The sequence below is a fragment of the Varanus komodoensis genome, unplaced genomic scaffold, assembly GCF_004798865.1.
Source record: "Varanus komodoensis strain SLA01 unplaced genomic scaffold, ASM479886v1 scaffold7_3, whole genome shotgun sequence".
Lineage (NCBI taxonomy): Eukaryota > Metazoa > Chordata > Lepidosauria > Squamata > Varanidae > Varanus > Varanus komodoensis.
This window is the reverse complement of record NW_025336480.1, coordinates 5,343,280-5,360,981: the sequence shown is the minus strand read 5'-3', so window position 1 is coordinate 5,360,981 and position 17,702 is coordinate 5,343,280. Positions and strand designations below refer to the sequence as shown.

The 17,702-nt window shown below is 43.7% G+C and overlaps 1 protein-coding gene across 3 annotated transcripts in view; it reads left to right on the top strand.

The window, feature by feature from the left end:
• Nucleotides 1-17,702, top strand: part of STK32A (serine/threonine kinase 32A) — a 95,253-nt gene that overhangs the window by 21,703 nt on the left and 55,848 nt on the right. For all 3 annotated transcript variants that reach the window (XM_044454135.1, XM_044454133.1, XM_044454134.1), the window contains 2 exons: nucleotides 5,005-5,060; nucleotides 6,247-6,398. In XM_044454135.1, coding sequence (XP_044310070.1) covers nucleotides 5,005-5,060; nucleotides 6,247-6,398 — 208 coding nt within the window. The remainder of the gene's footprint in view (nucleotides 1-5,004; nucleotides 5,061-6,246; nucleotides 6,399-17,702) is intronic.

Here is a 17,702-nt window from a genome sequence, read left to right as displayed (position 1 = left end):
ATTGCAAATAGCATGTGGTCAAGAGAAATTAAGATCAAGAGGACTTTAATTTCTCTGTGCCAAAAGGACTTGAGTCATCCTCGCAATCAAAAAACTGCATCTCCAAGTCTGGAGCATAGCTTAGATTACAATTATCCATCCAGAAAACTTTCCAGAATTATGCAATGTCATAACTGCTGAAAAAGATAATTGCTTTCTTTTGAACAGGTATCTCCAGGGGCTTTACTTGCCTACAAGTAGAAAAACAACGATGGCATCATTTTTCTGTGGCATTTACTCTAAGAAGGCACAGCTGTTGATTACAGAAAGGTTAAAAACTTGTCATGTGCTGTACCAGACTAACTTGCAAAAGGTCCCCAGTCCCCATAGTTGCTTGAACTGCACACAATAGTCTATAATACCAATTGTGTAAATATGATCATCTATCTTCACCTATAGCATGTTAGAAAGTATGGCTTACTCTTGATAGGCTTCAACTACTACTATATATTACAAGATAAGTGATTCTTTGTTTTCTTTAATGTATTTGGTTCAAATAGGCTGTAAGCATACCCTGTATTCTGCTCATCTAAAAATAATGGGTTGGATCCAGTGCTGGTTATGTGCCAGAAGAACAGAATGGATTCCCATCACACCTGGGGTACCTATGTGCGGCCATTCCAACAGTGGCAGAATCCACTCCTTCGAACAAGGATCTCCCAAAGCCATACAGATTGTAGCGATTCACTATGCATGGAATTCTTGGATAGTAATTGGCTGGTTCTAATGCTTTACTTTTGGATTGGGAAGAATATATGGATTCCTTTGATGCTGGATTTTAGCATGACCCAAGCTATTTTTAAGGTTGAATTTTTTATTAGCAAAGTAGAAGCTCAATAGTGGTGTTCTACAACTAAATCATTTACTGGTTTTTGTGACATCAAGGGAAAGCATGACTTGCTAGTGTTGCAAAGCATGTGCTGTTCTTAACTGGAGTGTCATTTCAGTTAATTTTTATGGGTGGTTCAGAAAATATCCTTTGCTGTAACTGGCACAGATGATGATTGTGTCAATAGTGAGATGAATGAAATGTGGGGAGCTAATTAACTTGATGTCTTTCTAAGAGTCACTCGATGAAGAATCTTTCTAGGCCCACCAGATGACAGAGATGTTCACATATTGATATGCATGCTGCAATGGCTGATCAAACTTATTTGACATAAAATGAATCATTAGTTAGCATAACTGGAAGCTCTTCTCTCTTCTTAGTCCTTAGAAAAGTGTCCTGTCCTGACTATAAGCAGGAGCCCATGAGGTACCACAGATGCCCACGGATGGCTTAGGCAGATGGTGGCAGGAGCTTTCTTGGGCATCGTCTAGAAGTCCCTGGATGCCAGACTGCCTCTCCCAGGCTTCACCCCCTTCTTGAAGATTGGTGAGCCTCGAATGGGTTGCAGGAATCCTGGCCTGGAGTCTAGCACTCTGCCACTTCTGAGTTGGCTTCTATCATGTGCCTAACCTGCCATGGAGAGCAGGCACCAGCAACTGTGAAGTTCTGATACACAGGAGGGCAAATGCCTCAAGGAAATCTGGCCCAGAAGGCACCACATTCAGGGGTCTTGTTCAGTGGATTCTGGTTCAGGGGGCTTTTGGCTCACCAGCTCCAGCTCAGTGCCAGGGCCTGCATCTCCTCAGCTTGTACAGCTGGTGCTCCTTTTCCAGCTGGTTCCTTTTCCCTGGCTGCTGACTGTGGTCATGACCATGGGTTTCCTATTGGTCGCAGACAACCACTATGGAGGAACTGGTGTGTGTATGTGTGTGTGGTAGATTATAAAGTGGCCATTAACCACCAGCATCTTCAGCCAAGCATATCCTCATGGCTCCACCGTTGATTCCCCCAAACTCCATGAAAACAATACTTTACAATATAAAGTACTGTTTGCATATACCTGGAGCAATTCCTGTACATGTTTATGACTTCTGTTTGTAAGTGCTTTGGATAAATCCAGCCACTCAGTCCTCCTCTAAATGTATAACAAGCTGTTTTGCTCCCTGTCACTTTGAATCCATCACAGACCTCTTCACTGGACTGGACTGGCCCTTGTTGCTGGAGTGGCTTGGGGCAAAAGGAGCTCAGATCCATGGTCAGTTCCATTCCTTTCCTTAATTGCTTGGAAATGAATGGATGGATGTGGTAAATTAACTCTGTAATTTTAGACTCTGTCATTTGACAGCACCTGACAGTTCTGAGGTCACAGTAATTACGGCCAGTGAGTTGCCAGTGATCCACAACCTTGATTTGCTACCTCCAATCAGCCCCCTAATGAGGTTTAAGTGCTATAGCATTTGTGGTTGGTATGACGACTGGACAGCTCTTATTAGGATAATTTCTTAGCTAATGTCTTTACTGCTGCCTGATCTCCATCGGATTCAGAGGACCTGAGTTAATATGAGCAGAAGTCAAAGAGACTGGTTCTACATGGCCTTACTGGAACTGCTTATGAAGTTTCAGGAACTGTGTGGGGTTTTTCCCCAGCTAGTATCTAATGCCCTAGCCTAACTCTTCCAGTGCTTAAAACAACTTTAAGATAAAGAAGAAAACCTGTGACTTAATAAGCCAGGATGCTTTCTTGCATCGGGATCTAAAAATGATACAGGTGTTGTGATGGAAATGCCAATATACTACATGCTTGTGGATTTGTGTACTTTCCAAATAGTAATAAAAAACCTAAGGAGGAAGAGGGTGACCTCAGCAAACTTACAGAAATATGTATGAGCTCTGTTGAAACCAGGCTAGAAAGACAGGACAGAGTTTTTCTGAAATACTTTCCTATATACATGCCGGGCAACTTAGCAAGTGATGGTGAATGCATTACATCTCTGGCCAGCATGGTTAGCTGTGGAGAAAATGCCAGAGCGTCTCTCCTGACTTAAATTTAGCTTGAATCTATACTCAACACCTGAGGCCTTCCCTCAAGTGCCACCACTGAGGGAGGCTCAGCTGATGACAACAAGAAAGGCGGCCTTCTAAGTGGTGGTCCCCTGATTATTGAAGCATCTCCAAACTGAGGCCTACCTAGTACCAACTCTGTTTTCTGTTTTGGCACCAGGTTAATACTACCCTCTATGCCAAGGCACTCAGTAGCATTTAATGCTTTTGAATGGCATACCAGGATTTTAAATGGTTTTAAACTCCATTTTAAATTTGGTATTGGGATTTTTTATTCCTGCATTTGTAATAAATGGAACTACATGCTACATTTTATGGTATTGAATATGTTCTTATGAACCACTTAGAGTGCTTTGGATATTGGGCAGCACAGAAATACTACTACTACTACAGAGGAGTATAAAATGTGTATCCCTTCACGCAGTTCTTTCGCTCTTGCTTCATTCCTACATTCATGCAAGCAGTGATAAAGACGTGAAGCTGCAGGGAACGATTCCTTCCTGATACATGAAAACTTAAAGGCTTCCAAACATGCCTGGGTTCAGAAGCTACGCGCACCTTGAAACCATTTCTTCTCCACATGCATGAAAGGAGAAGGAAAGCAGCTGCAAAAGGGCTGCCTGCAGGTGCATCAGACACAGACATATCCTACCTTCTTAAGGGCACGATCCTGTGGCTTGTGCCATCCTTGATTAGAAGCCCCTGAGCTTGGAAGCTGCCGAGATCCCTGTGTCCTGCTGGGCCACAGCTGGCACTGTAGGAAGGGTGGTGGCGGTGACTGTGATCTTTGCTTCCCAGTCTTCTGCTCTTTGCCTTTTCACTGGAAAGGCTTTTCCGCAGGCCTGGAGGGGGCGCTTTGGAGAGGTCAGGAAGGCGGCTGCAGGAAGCTCTCCAGTCCTCCCTTCCCCACCCACCCACCTGCCTGCTCCCCTGTCCTCTTCTCTGAGATCAGGTTTCCAGCCTTGGAGAGGCAGGCTCCGTGGCTCTCAGTGTGGGAGGGAGGGTGGACCCTGTCACCCTCCACCCTTCTTGCGGATCCTTCCTGTGATTTATATCGAAACTAATGTTTCCTCTCCCATTCTACCAAGAGTTGTGCAAAACTTGAAAGCATTCATAATGCTAACTCAGCAGAACCAGATTCTAAAGAACAATGATTTTGTGTTCCTTCATTTGAGGGAAGGAAAAAAGAACTAAAACTTACGGTTTCTGTATATGCACAATATCCATGTATTAACTACTAATAAGACAGCTTTCTTTTTTTTAGAAGTGCCTGTTCTCTGATGGAGATTCTATGTATATATATGAGAGACTGTGGAATAACAATATTATAGCATGACCCAGTGTGGCTGCCTGTAACCCTCAAATCCTTCTGGGCATCCTATGGCAGAAGGAAGGAATGCAGAAGCAAAGGTTGTCTCCATGCTTTCTCCCTGTTAGGTGGTTGATCTCAGCGACCTGAACCTTTTTCCTGGCTTGTGAGGAGTGCAGGTTGAGGCCCCAGTAGGATGCCTTCCATCCTGGTAGAACTTTTCTCCTTCCCACCCCCAGAAAGCACCCCCCCCCCCGGCTGTTTCAAAGGTCGGTCCTTTGTCCTTGGAGCTGCAGCCAGTGTGGAAAGAAACATGCTGGCTGTGAGAGCAGATGGAGGGTGCGATAGGGTGAAGTTCCAGCTCTGATCTCCAAATATGTTGCCGAGGTCAGAGCTGGAAGTCCAACCTTTCCTGTGGCTGCCAGTCAGTACCTCCAAGCCATGGGAATAGATTCTTAATGAAACCAATATTGGAATAAATTGCATTTTGTTGTAATGATGACAAATCATTATTCTTGGTATTAATTATTATTAAAGTAATGCTTTCTGGAAGATAATTACACTGACAGCCAGTGCGGTGTAGTGGTTAAGAGCTTGGGTCTGGGACTCAGGTGATCTGGGTTCTAGGCCCTGCTCAGCTTTGAGTTCTCCTCTGCTTTGAGTTCTTTAAAAAAAGAAAAAATGAGGGATATAGATCTAATAAATAAATGAATGTATTGTGAAATGTCCAGTGCTTTTGTTTTAATATCTTTCTTCTTCTTTACAGTTACGTTTGACCATTTTGAAATTTTGAGAGCCATTGGGAAAGGCAGCTTTGGAAAGGTAAGTTTTTGTTGATGATGTGCTATCCAAGCAAATATATCCTTAAAAATAACAGTGCAAACAGCAAATAAATGGGGTTGAAAGAATATTTCATTGTCAGTGACTGGGAGCTGAACCTTATCTTCCAAAGAGCTAGAAGAACTGAGGCCTTGTTCCTTGTATGCTTTGAATCATCAAATCGTATTACAGGATATTAAAGGGTTCTTATTGATATACCAGAGCTGCAAGATTGATATGTAAACATCCAGGAAAGCGAGATGTTCCGCTGGAGCAAATGAGGACATGCTGGCACTCTGCCTATTTTTCTCTTCCTCCAGCCCCTCCCCCCTCACTTTGCTCTTTTGATGGTGTAAGGGAAATAGCAAGCTCAGTTTTTAGGAGCCGTGCTGGACAGCCCCTACGCCCTGGGGTGGCAACTTGTGTCCTTGAGCTTGATTTCAAAAGCCATTGGCAAGTAAGCCGTTCACATCTCAAGCAAGAACAATTTGCTTTCCCTTTTCTGGCAGCCCACTGGGGGAAGAGCAAGGCAGGGAGGAGGAGTGGCAGAAAGAGAAAGAAAGCAGGGTGGCAGAAAGAGTGGAGCAGTGGCAAAGAGAGAGGGAGAGAAAAGGGCCGCCGCAGCCCTTTTCGGCTCTAGCCCTGCCCCCTTCTTGTTTGGTGTCACCCATGAGTCACACATGGCCCTTGACAGGTCGCCCCCAAGAGAAGGCAGCCCTCAGCACCAAAGGGAGTGCCCACCAAAACAGAGCTGGACGTGTACTTAAGAAAGACATTTTCCAATTTTATCTTGACATTTAAGGGCCTGTATTCTGCATCTGGAAACTGTTAGGGCATCCTGTGCAAAATTGCAAGGAAGCACAAAGTGCTATGGTTGTTGCTTTGCATAGTGAAGGCTAAGGGGGGAGAGAGAGAGAGAGAGAGAGAGAGAGAGAGAGAGAGAGAGAGAGGGGGGGAGGGAGGGAGGGAGGGAGGGAGGGAGGGAGGAAGGAGACCTCCGAGTACATGGGTAAACGACTTTGAGATCAAATCATCAGAGCATACAATCCATGTGTTCCGGAGAAGGGCAGGGTCTGCGTAGGTGAGACCGCAACATAGCCATGTATTATTTTTTGACAATTGCTTGGTTGCGCAAGTTGTTCCATTTTTGTAGTATGACTCTTTTCTATGTTCCGATTTGTTTCTAAAGGTATGCATCGTCCAGAAGAATGACACCAAGAAAATGTATGCAATGAAATATATGAACAAGCAGAAATGTGTGGAGCGGAATGAAGTGCGGAATGTCTTCAAAGAGCTACAGATCATGCAAAGCTTGGAACACCCTTTTCTTGTGAACTTGTGGTAAGCAAAGCACATTTCTTATGAGCGCAAGCTTGCCAGAGTACTGTATTTCCCTGAAGTGATATGACTTTGACTCCTTAGGAAACCCAGTTCTATTTGATGTGCATGATTTCAAACCCCGCTATTACGCTTGCCTCTCCAACTTTCTCACATCCTTTTTCTGTTCATGTAATCTGGTTTCTTGTACGTGCCCTTTAAGAGACTCAACAGGCATTCAGGCTCACGTCTTAGGCAGGGCATTGATAATAGAGCTTTTGTTTCATTCCTTTCAGGTACTTGCTGGTTTCAGGCAGCAAAGCAAGCATGCTGCTTGGCTTTACCTCTTTTGTGGTAGCTTTTGCAATGTTTTGGCCAAATGGCAGATGTGCTAGATCGAGCATTGGGACTATTTCAGCTGGGAAACAAATGTTGGTAACAAGACGGCTTAATTAGACAGAGAAATGGTTCCGCATGACAGGAAACTCCCTGCACATAAGTAATATGGCACCTTTTGGGGAACACTAGAACACCTGCTAGTGTTCCACAGTAATGTGGGGGAATATTCAAGTATTTTGTCCTCTGTTTGCAATCTGAAATGGTGGGAATATAAGGCACGGCAACTCATTTGTTTGCATGTTTTATTTTAAGAGATTTTCAGAATTAAAATGTTCTCTCAAAGCAGTTTACAATCAATCCATTACGAATGAATACTGATTATTAAGCACCAAAACTTTTTTTAAAAAAATCCATAACTCTAATGACTAAGAGAGGGAGCATAAAAAACCCATGCATCAAGATCCCATCATAGACACCAATCTGAATCACTGCAAACCAAGAGCAAAAGTTAGAACAGCACTACATCAAAGGAGCACTGAGCCAAAAAGTGACTTCAGAGCCATTTGGAAGGGAAGCAAAGAGGGGGCCAAATGTATCACTTTATGATCTGCACAAGAATGTAGAATAAGCAGGATGGGCTCTTTGATTGGAATTTCTGGTCTGTTCAAATATTTTATCATTTCGTACGTTATGCTAACACACTGTACCTTTGAAGACAGTTCAACTATTGCAAAATGCAGCTGCGTAGGTGCTTATAGGAAGCCCTTCCCACAGACCAGTCAGCACAATTGGATTAGTGGCTACATGAGATGGTAGTGACACTCCGTATTTGGAACATCCTCCCCGAAGAAATACATTTGGCCCTGTCCTTGTTTCCATTTACAGAGACCCTGGGGAATTTTTAGTTTACCACTGGACTGATGCTTTGTCGTTCTGCTCTTTCAGTTGCTTGGAAATGCATTTTTGGAACATCATTTTTCCTGGCATGTTAAGAAAACAAGCCATGGTTTGCCACTTGAAATTCATAGAAACATAGAAGCAGAGCGAGTCAGAAGGGGCCTCCCAGGCCATCTAGTCTGACCTCCAGCTCCAGCCGGCTCTGCTCACGACATGCCCACCATGTGCATGTCCAGCCTATCTTTGAAATTCTGCAGCACAGCAGGAAATATGGAAAAACTGATGTGGGGGTGCTGTACCTCCAAATGACTGAATTTTGGTGGCAAGTTTGCTGGTGGGGACAGGGTTACAGTCTCTATGGAGAACAGGGAATGAGTTTGCAGACCCTCAGAGGTTGTCCATCCCTACTTTATGGTTTAAGTATTTTTACTGTACCATTTTAAGTGATTGCTTTTTAATTGATGCTTCTTGACAAGATTCGGGTCTCAAAATGGCATATAAATATTTTAACTGAATACATCTGAAAGATATTAAATATCTTCACTGTTTCCATGTGACCTTGAAGGGCATATTTCACTAGCATTCAAACTAGTACAGCTTGACAGCATATTCTTAAAATTTCAGTATTAATGGGAGTGCTGTGACAGCTGATTTTAGGAAAAAAAAGTTTACCCCATTAAATGGTCCTGGAAATTAGCCACGATCTTATTTGATGCCACTTTCCTGTAGAACTTTTTTTCCCCTCTATCTCTCTGTATTCCAGGATTCATTTTGTGCTGCATCCAATCTGGCTGATACTGCTTGAACTAATGTAATGATACAAATCTGCAGTGACTAATTGTGTGCACACACACACACACACACACACACACACTTACTTCTAGAGGTCAGTGCAGCACTAAAGTTCATGGAGTAGTGAGGAGCCTAGAAAGGGAAGGAAATGCAGGCATTCAGCCATCAAATCCATTTGTCTTTTCTGTGGGTTGCTTGACACCCACAACAGCGGCTCAGGGGGTGCTACAAAGATGGGAATACCACAAGAAAAGGCACAAGGGGTCAGCACTCTATCCAGCACTACAACACTGGGCCGAAATCGGCAGCTGCACTCCCAAGATCGAGAAACGGATGCTCGGCTGAGTCTCACTGCATGCCTCCTCTTCTCCTGCAGCCTTCAGTGGAAGGCTTCTTCTTTGCACAACTGCTTTGGAGTGCAGGAGCAGCCGAAGCAGAAGCGTCCCTTTGGGATTTTATGGCTCAGTCCATGAATGTCTTCCTCCTGTCTTCTAAGCCACTTTGTGATTATAAGAGCTACCCTAGCTTTCGGAGCTAGGTCCACAGATAGTGTGAAACTTCCCGGTTGCACTTCTTATCACCAAAGATGAAGATATTATGTTTGGCATTTATATTGCACTTTTGCAGTGATAAGTTCCATTGTGTTCAGTGGGGCTTAGAAGATTGTTGGAGGCTTCAGGGCTTTAAAGCCTTAGTACTGATGCCTTTGAGCAGAAGGTGGATCACCAGACGTTATTGCCTTCAACATCCTTCTGACCATTGGCCTTGCTGGCAGGAACTTCGGGAGTCCAGAGCACCCGAAGGCCTTTGGCTCTCTTTGGTACTGCATATGTTATATTCTTGCACTCATTGCAACAGTCCCATAAAATGGGCCAATTTTATTATACCTACACTGCAGATAGGAGGGTGTGTGTACTTAATTTCTTGCCTAAGAATCTACTGAATGATATGTGAACTAGGAAAGGCTGGCTTATAGTGCATATTGCTAATCTCTACATTCTTATTTGGTTTGAAAAACAATGAAATGCTCCGCATTTATTGTGGAAAACCACACAGACTGGCACAAGATATGTTGCTGTCTTAAAGCAGAGTCCAATCCAACTGCAATACGACCAGTACTTTAAAAGCCCCAGCATCATTCTTCAGATACCTATTCCTGCTTTTGTTTATTCCAGTGGAGGGTAACTTCTTCCAACCCAAGCGCCAAATTCAGTTTTGGAGAGACTGGGTGAGGACTGCAGAGAAAAGGGCTGGGGCCCCAAGAAAAAATAACAGCATGTTTTAGCTGAGTGCTCCTAGTGTCAGCAACCAAGCCTCAGGAGAGGTGCTGTAGCTTCTTAGAGTAGGGGGAAGGCTGCACAGAAGAAAGCCCCAAATGACTGGGAGCTGGCAGAAGGGGAACCGGAGCAAGAGAAGTGAGTGCCACTTTCTGGGAAACCTTGAAGAATTGGGTTGGTCTCTGATCAGCCTTTGCCTATTCTAAACTCCAACCCCATGGTGCTGCCTGCAGCATTAGAAGATGCCTAGATGAAAGGGGTTTCTTTCTTTGAGAGTATTTGATGAGCACAGCCTTCTAGACTGCTGCTTTTCAATAACTTACTATCAGTGCTGGCATCAAGCAGCATGCTGAGAAGACCTATTAATCCCTCAATTTTTCTTTGACGTAGTGTATTTTTCCCACCAGTGGCCTTGAAACAGGAACGATGAAATAAGCTTTCGTTGCCGATGAATATGGAGCATAATGCTGTAAAAGCCTCAGTGATGTTTCATTTAACAGAGACTCAGATTATTGTAGGATTTATTGCTTGTTTTCAGGTGGTTTTACTGCCAAGGCATAGGTAAATAATGTGTAGCAAAAATGCTTTGTTGAGGGGTGATGATAATGACACAGATCTCAGTGCCTCAGGGATAAGATATCAAATTCAAAGACTACAGGAGGAAGAAGGGGAAAAAAATCACTATTTGTTTAATTTACTATTTGGTTTCTTTTGAAATGTGCACCTTGCCTTTGTTTTGACCAAACACAGAAGGTGGCTAACTAATGTGTATATAAAATACATACAAAGCCAGTAATAAAAGTAAAATATTAAAAAAATCAAACAACTACAACTCTGCTGAGGAAATACCAAAGAGAACCAGGAGAAAGAACAGGAATAATCGTGGAATGATCAGTCTCCCCTGTGTCCCCACCTCTAAGCAGCTGGCAAGGTTCACTTTCCCACCCTGCTTCCCTGGACCTCCAAATCTGAGGGCCGCACACTGGACACAGCACACGACAACCCCAAATGGAGAAAAACAGGTAAACACTATAGGGTTGGAGGATCTTAAAACACTACATGTAAAACACACACACAGCAGTGAGGGAAGGGAAGGGAAGGGAAGGGAAGGGAAGGGAAGGGAAGGGAAGGGAAGGGAAGGGAAGGGAAGGGAAACTAGGAGAATAGCAATTCACTAGACTATTTAGCTCCCCACAAGACCCCCAGGCCAGTTGGCCTCCTTGGACTAAAAATAGCAAAGCTAGCTGTTCTTACCACTAACAAAGTATACAATACCCACATAGCCTTCTTCCTTGCAGAGCATCCTTTGGCAAAGCATCTGACAGCAACAGGGAACCTCTCATCAAAGAGGAACCCCGCCTGTCTCAGCTCCCTGCTTTTTACCCCATTCAGTCAACCAGGTGACAGCTCCTGATAGTACCCAGGTGAGAATGACATCCCTTTAGGCCTGCAACCTCTGGCCTTGTGGAGCATGAATGGCTCTGTCCTTGGAAGTAATTTGCAGCATCTCAAGGCATTTTGCATTCCAAGTGCTATCAAGCCTCCCCCAGCCTTGGCACCTCACTTTCCTTCAATCGCCACCTGGCCAGAGCGACCAAGCCTCTGTACCCAGGGTTAACCTTCCTTAACTGAGGAGCCTTCAACCTAAAAAAGTTGGATAACAACAAGCCATGATTTCCCATCATAAAAGGAAACCATGGTCTATGGTAAGTCTCAGTCTTCCTCGCTACCCTCTCTTCTCCAATCCTTTGTGTACCAGAGAAGATCAGAAGTTTTCTCCTGTGGTTTTAAGCTAGCCACAGTTTCTCCTAATATCTGAACTCATTGGTTTAATTATGCTTAGTATGAACAACCCAGGATCAAGCAATGGTTTCTGAGCTTGTTCTGTTCCATGTGATTGTATGGTTGTTTTCAAAACTGCTTTCCACAAAATCTCTGCATATGGCAGAGAATTCGAGAGTCATGTTATAGGTCATGCAGCCTTCAACACCACCCTTTATGAACCCACAGTGTTCTGTGCCCAAATGAAAGCTGACCTTTCATATTCATAATCCCATTGTGAAGCCACTGATGGGCTTCCAAAGACCCCAGGATTGCTTGGAAGACCTCTTGAAAAACACTTCTGTATCATGTTTGATTCTTTTAGTCTTGCACACAATTGGAAAGGAAATGACATTCAATTTAATTAGCATTTAAGGTTCATAGCTTAGGATGTGAGATATTTTAAGCCTGCCAAAATCAAGATACCAAAAAGGCAGGAGCCTTCTAATTTTGACATACACATTGCAAATAAACAATGTAAATTTAAATCCAGGATTTGATATTGCTTGTTCAAAAGACATAATAAATTGGGCAAGTTACCAGCTTTCAAATATTCACACACAATTGTTTCAGCTTCATTACACTGATATTGTTTATTCTTCACAATCACCCATTATTCTAGGTTATCTTGACTTCATAGAATAATGTAGCTGTGGTGGGAACAACATTGCTCCATAGAACTCTTGCTATTTAGTGGTCCTTTCGGACTGAAATGTTGAACTTTTGTACTATCCCGTTCTGTGGATAGCATTGTTTTCTAATGGTCCTCAGTGCAGCAAGACAAGAGATTCTAGCTTAACTGTATTTAAGTTTTCTCTGGCTTAACAGGGAGGCCTATGAAATGCAGACATTATTTGCATTGCTCTTATTTGAAGCTGTTGCTCTAGTCTAGGAGTAACCCCTTGTAAACTAAACCTGAATATTTTATTGTGTTCTGCATGAGTTAAAGGAGCACATTTTGAATGTTTTCAGCTTGATATTTTAGAATAAAACAAATGCATGCTAGGAACTTTATAATAAGCTTAGACTAAGCAAACTGTAAACATCACATGACATTACTTTGCTAAAAATTTTAAGCAGGATACATTTGGGCAATTACCATTGAATTACTCACGTTTTAATGGAAATAGTGTGCATGGCAGACTGATTCCGAAAAGCCAGTGTGGTGTAATGGTTAAATGTGGTGGCATGTCTCTGCAACTCAGGAGATCTGGGTTCTAGTCCCCTTTGGGGGCTCACTGGGTGACTTTGGCCAGTCACAGATTCTCAGTCCAACCTGCATCACAGGGTTGTTGTTGTGGGGATAAGATTGAGTGCAGGAGGTGGAAAATGATCTAGGCACCTTGAGTTTGGTGTACGGAAAAACGGGATATAGTTCTAATATAAAAATGTTTGTTTTGAGCAGAGCCAGCTGGAGCCGGGGGTCAGACTAGATGGCCTGGGAGGCTCTTCTGACTCACTCGCTTCTTTGTTCCTATGAAATGGATCTTGGGAAGGTGGTGGACTGTGCAATGAAAGTATTTGCCCAGTGTGCAGCTGCTGTGAAAAATGCAGAGTCTGTGTTAGGCATAATAAGGAACGGAATTGAAAACAGAATGGCCAACGTCATACTCTCCGTATACAAATCCTTGCTGTGGCCACACTTAGAATATTGTGTGCAGTTCTGATTCCCTTACCTGAAAAGGGACATTATTGAGCTGGAGAAAGAGCAGAGAAGGAGAACAAGGGGCGGGTGCAACTCCCCATTGAGGAGCGGCTGTAACAACTGGGGCTGCTTGGCTTAGAACAAAGGTGGGAAGGGGAGGCATGACAGAGGCCCAGAGGTTTATTCCTGGGGTAGAGAAAGTGGACAGGGAGGGACCTTTTCTCCCTCTCCCATAATACGAGAGCCTGGGGTCATCCCATGAAGCTGACCGGTGGGAGATGTAGGGCTGATAAAAGGAAGCACTTCTTCACACAGTATATAGTTAAACTATGGAATTTGCTGCCACGGAAAGTGATGATGGCCAGCAACTTGGATGGCTTTAAAAGGGGATCAGACAGAGTCATGAGGAGGAAGCGATGAGTGGCTGCTAGCCTTGCTGGCTGTGTGCCCCGTCCTTTGCCAGAGGGGGCCGGCCTGCCTGCCTGCACCAGTTGCTGAGGAGCTTGGACGGGGGAGGTCTTGCTCCCATCCTGCCTGAGGGATCCAGTGGGCAGCTGGCTTGCCACCACAGAAATGGAGTTCCGGACCTGATTCAGCATGGCTTTTCTTATGTTCTTATGCTCTTAGGCTCAGTCTAGATTAAGCCCTGGTTAAAGGGGTTGGGGTCTTTAATCCTTTGTGGCCCTCTCTGTGTTCCTAATCTAGATTGGTTCCCTGACACTTGCTCTTTGTGTTGGGAAGAAATCCATTTAGGCCACTGGGAATTTTTTCCCCAGTACAATAGTAGGTTCGGTCCTCACTGGGACAAAAATGGAAAGCACAAAGTGTTAAAGCCACACCTGATTCCAATCCTGTGCTTGCTAATTAGCTTTTGAAAGGCACTCACAGATTTGCTGATTACCTTTGTGGGTCTTTATCTCATCCGGCCCTTGTTACAGGGAGCCTACAACCCAAAGCACAATATAAATGGTCACCAAGGAGATTGGAAAGCCACTTGCAAACCTCCAGACTAAGTGAAAGGCAGTGGTGCCCAATCAGTGTGTCCGATATGAGTTGTCATTAAATTCCTGTAAACTGGGGATGGGGCAATTTAAACTCTATCTCTGCCTGTGCTTCTCATCCCCTGCCTAAAGCACTGCCTCTTCCCAAAGTTTACTTCGGTGGGATGTTTGTGCACATTCGTGCGCACAAGCAACTATATAGGGATTTGACACATGTTAGTTGTTAACTCTGGTTTTGTTCTCTGATGGCTCAGTTCCTCCACACCGGACTTCTTCATATATGAAAAGTTCTAAATAACAGCAAAGAAAGTAACATCACTTTCTTTGGCATTACTCGCAGTATCCTTAGTTGCTGATTGCTGGATTAGCCTATTGAGACAAGGAGAAACAGTAGCCTCTCAAAGGACAAGTGTCGCCTACCACCATTCACTGAGCATGCAGTGAAAGGTGCTTGGGAAACAAGCCACATGATAAACGAAGGAACTGTGTGATGTACCTTAAACTGGAGAAATAACATCTACAGCGTTTGCCTCTCTGAGCCTTTGGATCCAGACCTTTAATGACACACCTTTGACAATCGATGATGATGAAGAAGAAGAAAAGTGAATCATTTCTCTCTGGGGAAATAAGCCTCAAAGGAAATTAACTGTGATTTTGAGTGCCTGCACATACCTCCTTACCTTTTTAATTCTTTTTCAACACACAGGCAACATTTGGAGAAAAGCCCAGTTTGCAGCCTGTTTTGACAGAGTGCTTTAGATTTATATAAGGATTCCCAGTGGTGTAGGGTCTGGGCAGAAACTCTGCCAAAAGATACAATGTTAGGCTTTCTGTCAAGCTGTTCTAACTGTGGAAAGCAATCTAACTGTGTATCCACTGGCAGGATTTAAGTGAACACTGTCCTGGATGAGAATCAGTTGGAACAAACTTTTTTAACATTCATGTGAAGTGGGAATTGGAAGGTGGTAGAAGAAGATTGGGAGATAAGTTGTGTTTGCTGATTATATGGATTGCAAGTGAACAACTATAGGACTTTACATCTTTAGGGAAAGGGACCAGGGAAATTAAAGTAGCTCCAGAATATGTTTTTTGGTGCAATTTTTCTGCTGTTTGTAAACATTTGCAATGAGAGGATTTTAATATGCGTACATGGAGAAATAAGTGCTTTCAAACAGGATACTCCATGTGCAATTGTAGGAAAACTGGGCTATATAAAATAGATTAAATTCACCCTCAATATCCCATTGTTTTCATTAGCTGTGACTTTTTTTCTTGGCATGCAGTCAAGGCATTTTGCTGCCTGAAGTGGAGTGCAAATTTCTCCCAGCTCCTACCCCCTTGCAGGGCACAACTTTTTTTAAAAGCCTTGTAGCACTAGTCAGATATCAGTTCCAGTCCTCATTGCTCCCTCTCTTCCCAGTAATGCTGCATTCTGTCCCTGATGGCTCCTGCATTGCTCATTTCCATTAAGCAGGCTCCTGACACAAACAGCTTGCCAACTAAATAATTTCTGGAACTCTTTTGAAAGAAGAATGCATAACAGTAGATGATGTAAGGAAGGCTGCTGCTCCCATTTTAGCCAAATGTCATCAAAGTGATTATGAATGCAGCTTGTGCCATGTCCTGCTTAGAGGTTGGTTGCTAGACTCTTTCCTATTCCCTGCAGGAGTCTGTGCAGAAAAATCATTAAAAGACAGGAAGAGCTGAAGCAGGCTACCAGTCTCCAAATTTAAAGCCATATCAATGCATCCTAAGGCTTTCACAAGGAAATTCTAAAGGCTGGCTCTTTCTTTGTGTGCTATTGATGGAGCCAAAGAGGCAACCTGGGGAGAAACCATCTAGTGTAATTACGCACTATCTGATTTTCTGACCTCAGAATGGTCGTGCTCAGCAGTCTTCTCGTCCTACCCATAGGAAAGCCTTCTGATGGGATTGAGAGATGCACTTTGAGGAATTGTTTCCTCGCTTTCTTTTCTTAAAACACAGGCCACCTACCCTTCCAGGATGATAGACAACCCTGTAGGGAACATTAGGGCCAAATAACAGCTCCACTGATCACTAGATTGATTTCTTGTATCCTCCTTTGTTTAGCAGGGCTTTTAGACTGGCCTACAAAGCTAATTCAGTTTGATGCTACCGTCCTTGTATGCAGACACATAGTTAACACAGATTTTTAATGTTGGCACTCAGAGCCAATGTCCTGAAAAATCTCTCCCTGTAGAAGCAATTTCCCCAAAAGCTTAGTGGAAATGCTGTACTGCTCCGAACTGAAAACAATCACAAATCCTTCTCCTCCCCATCGCCACCCGCTTTTGGAGCCTTTTAAAATGCTAGATCCATGTTTTCTTATATAGGAATTATAGTCTGTGATGTAAAAAATGTGTACATGACAAATCAGATTTCACCACTCCACAGTAAGGAAACTTAGAGCAGTAAGGTGATTTTCTCCTCACCCCTTGCCATTGCAATATGTGAATACTTGTGAGTTAAGCAGATTATGACAGATAATCACAAATGTTTTAATTTTTAAAATGTAGCTGTGCGAAAGTCTGGGGTTCCTTTAAGCGGTTGTTCCCTGATCTGTCACACACAGCAAAGACTGGAAGTTGCTTCACACTGCAATCAACCCAGCCCAAGATAACCTGCATTAGCCCTTCCTAGCCTGGGGCCCTACAGATGTGCAGACTCCAAGTCCCATCACACCCCAATAGCTGTGTGTGGCTGGGGATGATAGTAATTGTAGTCTAGCACAACTGGGAGGTGCTGGGTCAGAGATGACTGATTTACACTGATTGGCAGCAGCTCTTCATGTTTCCAGCGAAGGGTGTGTCCCAATCTGCTTGGAGATGGCAGGGCTAGAACCTGTGACCTTTCGTACCTGAAGCATGCGCCCTGCCTCAAGGGAAGAAAATATTTGGCAGGTCCATTGTGAAGAGCCTCTCTTCAGCATTCATGCATTTTCAAGAGGGATGAAGGCTTGGATGATTGGGTCTTCTGTGGGCAGGTCGCTCACACTTATGCATCTTGCTTTGTACATTGACTCAGAGATGATGTGATTGTACCTTGTATTTAATTATGCTGGCCCCTGGGGCAGTTTCTTGGCACAAAAGCAGCTGATTTTCCACTCTGTATTCAAGAACTTTGACTGCTCCAAGTCTGTGTTGCATTGATTTCCTGAGCCCACATTTAACTTACTGTTATTTAAAAGAAGTGAAGCAGAAAGGTCTTCTGAGGGAAATGTTGAAGGCTGTGTGAAAGGGAGCATGAGATGCTATATCAGGGCTTAAATTGTGCCAAGGCTCAGCCCTACCACTTTTTGCTGCCAGGGCTTAACTTGGAAACATGAAATAGGAGTAGATGGAAGTGTCCTTGAACAGGTGCAGGGCGCATTTCCTTGGTGACTGAGTGACTGTAGAGAGCGCCCAAATACCAACAATTAGAGAGAAGGGAATTAAGTGCAAAATATGTTTCCGGACAGCCAAGAGCAGATGTATCACTTCAGCATTAGGTTGAGGGCCTTGGGAATACCTTTGTGTCATTTTTTGAAGCACCATTA